Source organism: Rhea americana, unplaced genomic scaffold, assembly GCF_003343005.1.
Source record: "Rhea americana isolate MKP2758 unplaced genomic scaffold, rheAme1 scaffold_591, whole genome shotgun sequence".
Taxonomy (NCBI): domain Eukaryota; kingdom Metazoa; phylum Chordata; class Aves; order Rheiformes; family Rheidae; genus Rhea; species Rhea americana.
In genome coordinates, this window is record NW_028186747.1 from 55,750 (window position 1) to 59,043 (window position 3,294).

Consider the following 3,294-nt stretch of genomic DNA (forward strand, 5'->3'; position numbering starts at 1 on the left):
CCCAGCCGGGGCAGGGCCAGCTTGGGGGGCTTGGGCTTGGCGCCGGGGCCGCCCGCGCCGGGCGCCTCCAGCTCCAGGCTGAGCCTCCGCAGCCCCGTCTCGAGCGCGGCCGCAGCGTCCGGCTGTGCCGCCTCCGCCGGCTTCGCCCGCCCCACGGCGATGTCCACCTTGGGGATCCTGGCCCCCACGGCACCCCAGCCCGGCCCCTCGGCACCCGCCGGACCCTCATCCGCCGGCCGCGGCGCCCGTTCCCCTTCCCGTGCTGCCGGCAGCTCCAGGCCCACGTCCACCGCCGGCACCGCGATCTCCAGCGCCGGCACCGGCACCGCCGGGAAGCTCAGCCGGACCGGGGCCGGCTCCGGGCTCTCGCCGGCCACCCCGGCYGCCGGCAGCTTCACCTCCACCCGCGGCTGCTCCACGGCGATGCCCAGCTCCGGCTTCGGCAAGGCTCCCTTGGGCAGCTCCAGCGCCTTCGCCCCCGGCACGCTGAGGTCCAGCTTGGGAATGCCGAACTTCCCCGGCTCCGGGGGCGGCGGCGGCGGCGGCTCGGCGGGCGCCAGCTCCACGGCGGTGCTGGGCACGGCGATGTCGATGGAGGGCACCTTCACGGCCGGGAGCTTGGCCGGCGCCGCCGGCAAGGAGATCCCCAGGCTCGGCAGCTTCACCTTGGGCCCCTTGGCCTTGGGGCTCTCCTCGGCCGCGGCGCCCACCCCGGGCGCCGCGAGGCCGCCGGCCGCCTCCTCGGCTTTGCCCCCCAGCCTGGGCAGGGCGATTTTGGGCACCTTGGCAGCGATGCCGGGAGCCTCCCGGGCGGCCGGCTCCGGCGCTGGCTCCGGCTCGCGCCGTGCCACGGGCAGCTGCAGCTCCAGGGCCAGTGGCTGCACCGCGATCTCCAGCGCTGGAGCCCGCGGTCCCGGCTCTGGCGGCGCCGGCGCGGCTGGGGGCGCCGCGCCGGGCAGGCTCAGCCCCACGTCCACCTTGGGCACCGCCACGTCCATGGCCGGGAGCAGCGCCGGCGCCCCGAGGCCGGGCAGCGGCACGTCCAGCTCCACGCGGGGAGCCCTGAACTTGGCCTCGCCCTCGGCGCCGGGCTCCTCTTTGCCGAAAGCCGGGGGCYGCTTGGGAGCCGCCGGCTCCATGCCGCCCCGGGGCAGGGCCACCTCCAGCTTCGCCCGYGGCTCCTCCACCTCCAGTGCCGCCGCTTTCCCGGCCACCGCCTCCCTCACCGTGAGCCGGGAGAAGGCCAGTCGCGTCCGCTTGGCCTCCGCCGCCGCTGCTGGAGGCCCCACGGGGGCCAGGGGGGCTGCAGCCGCCGCCGCGCTCCGGCCCCGCACCAGCCTGGAGAGCTTGGGCAGGGAGAACTCCACGTCCACGGGCCCCGCGTCCGGCTTCGCCCCCGGCACTGCCACTGCTGCCAGGGCTTTCGCCACCTTCTTCTTCTTCTTCAAGGGCGTCAGGCTCTTGATGTGCTGGTGGGAAGGAGAGAAACGTGTGTCACGCAACCCCTGTCCCGCGTGCAACCTCCTCTCTGCATGCACCAGTGAGCTGTGTGCAACCTCCCCCCTGCATGCAACCTCCCCACTGCCTGCAACCTCCCTCCCCATGTGCAACCTCCTCCCCCCTGCGTGCAACGCCCTCCCCATGTGCAACCTCCTCCCCCCGGCATGCAACGCCCTCCCCACGTGCAACCCCCGCCGCTTGGCATGCAGCCCCCTCCCTGCTGCAACCTTCGTGCACCGCAGAGCCGTGGGCAGCCGGAGGCCGCCTGGTGCCAGGGCACCGCTCACGGCAGCCGCATCCCCGGCACTGCACCTCAACCCCTGCCTAGGGCGAACCTGCGAGCTCCCCACGTCCCGGCCCGGCCCGGGAATGGGACCCCGCCGGGGATGGCACCGGGCGCATCTTTGTGATGAATCACTGAGAAAGCAGTTCGGGTGGAAATAAACCCAGCAGAGACCAAGGGCCCCCCCGCCCGAGGGCTGAGTGGGTCGCAGGCGCCTACCAGCCTGGCCACCTTCGCCTTGGGCCCCTTGGCCTCGGAGCCGGCTGCCCCGGGCTGGACGGCGGCGTCGGTGCTGGGCACGGTGCGCTTGAGGCAGAAGGAGACCTTGCAGGCCTCGGCGCACTGCAGCAGCCGCACGGCGTCCTCGTAGCGGACGTTCTCGAAGAAGACCCTGGCGCTGAGGAGCTGGTCGCCTGCRGGGACGCGGCAGTGAGGGGAGGCCGTGGGGCACCAGCCTTCAGGGAGGCACCGGGAGAGGGCCGAGAGCCCCCAGGGCTGGGTCCCTGTGCGCTGGGGAGACCCGCATGGGCGCTGCAGCCAGCGGGAGCTTGCAACGACCTTGGGGCCCTGCAGAGTTTGCAACGACTTTGGGGCTCTGYGGAGCTTGCAAAGACCCTGGGGCCCTGCAGAGCTTGCAACGACTTTGGAGGCCTGCAAAGACTTTCAGCATTGCCATCGGGGCCCATCGCATCCCCCCAGGCCCCCCGCGCCATCCCCACGCTCCCACCTTCGCGGAGGCGCAGGGCCTTGGCGGCGCTGGAGTCGCGCTGCACGTCGGAGACGTAGATGCCCTCCTTCCCGCCGCCGGCCAGGCTGATGCCCGTCACCCCGGCCTCGGCCGCTGTCTCCACCACGATCTCCACCAGCTCCGGCGCGGCGACGTGCTCCTGCGGGGCAGAGCGTGCCGTGGGACCGGCCTGGCGTGGGACCAGCCCCACGCCGAGCATGCCACAGTGCAGCCCTCACCTCGGCCACGCTGGCGCGAGCGGGCTCCATCCTGCGCCCAGCTGCGGGTCCCGGCTCGGCCGCCTTGCGCCTGCCCTTGGCCGTTTCAGCTCCGCATGGAGCGGCCTCTCCAGCACCCGCAATGGGAAGAGGCGACGGCGCAGGTGACCGAGCGCCCAGCGTTGGGGACCGACCCCGGCCCTGGCCCCGGCTCACAGCTCTGCCGCTGGCACCGGCTTCCGCGGGTGGCCGACCAGGACAGCACCTTCAGCTCAGTCTCCTGCAGAGGATGGGGGGCAATGCCGGGCTCAGCAGTGCCCTGAGACCCCCCGAGCATGGACTCCATCCTGCCTGGGGCAGAGAGGTCTCCCCGGTACAGGGCACCCTCCCTGGTGCAGACCCCCGTCCTGCCTGGCTCCCGATCCCTCCCCGGTGCAGACCCCTGTCCTGCCCGGCTCCCGATCCCTCCCCGGTGCAGACCCCCGTCCTGCCCGGCTCCTGGCTCCCTCCCCAGTGCAGACCCCCGCCCTGCCTGGCTCCCGGTCCCTTCCTGGTGTGGACCCCTG

At 73.8% G+C, this 3,294-nt stretch overlaps 1 protein-coding gene across 1 annotated transcript in view; it reads right to left on the reverse strand.

Moving 5' to 3' along the window:
* The window catches only part of PRX (periaxin), a 4,661-nt gene extending 1,788 nt beyond the window's left edge, over positions 1-2,873 (reverse strand). Inside the window, exons 1-4 of the mRNA XM_085319480.1 lie at positions 2,750-2,873; positions 2,511-2,670; positions 2,003-2,196; positions 7-1,469 (exon numbers count right to left, since the gene is read on the reverse strand). Of these exons, the coding sequence (XP_085175606.1) occupies positions 7-1,469; positions 2,003-2,196; positions 2,511-2,670; positions 2,750-2,779 (1,847 nt within the window). The 5' untranslated portion in view covers positions 2,780-2,873. The remainder of the gene's footprint in view (positions 1-6; positions 1,470-2,002; positions 2,197-2,510; positions 2,671-2,749) is intronic.
* Positions 2,874-3,294: the final 421 nt, after the last annotated feature.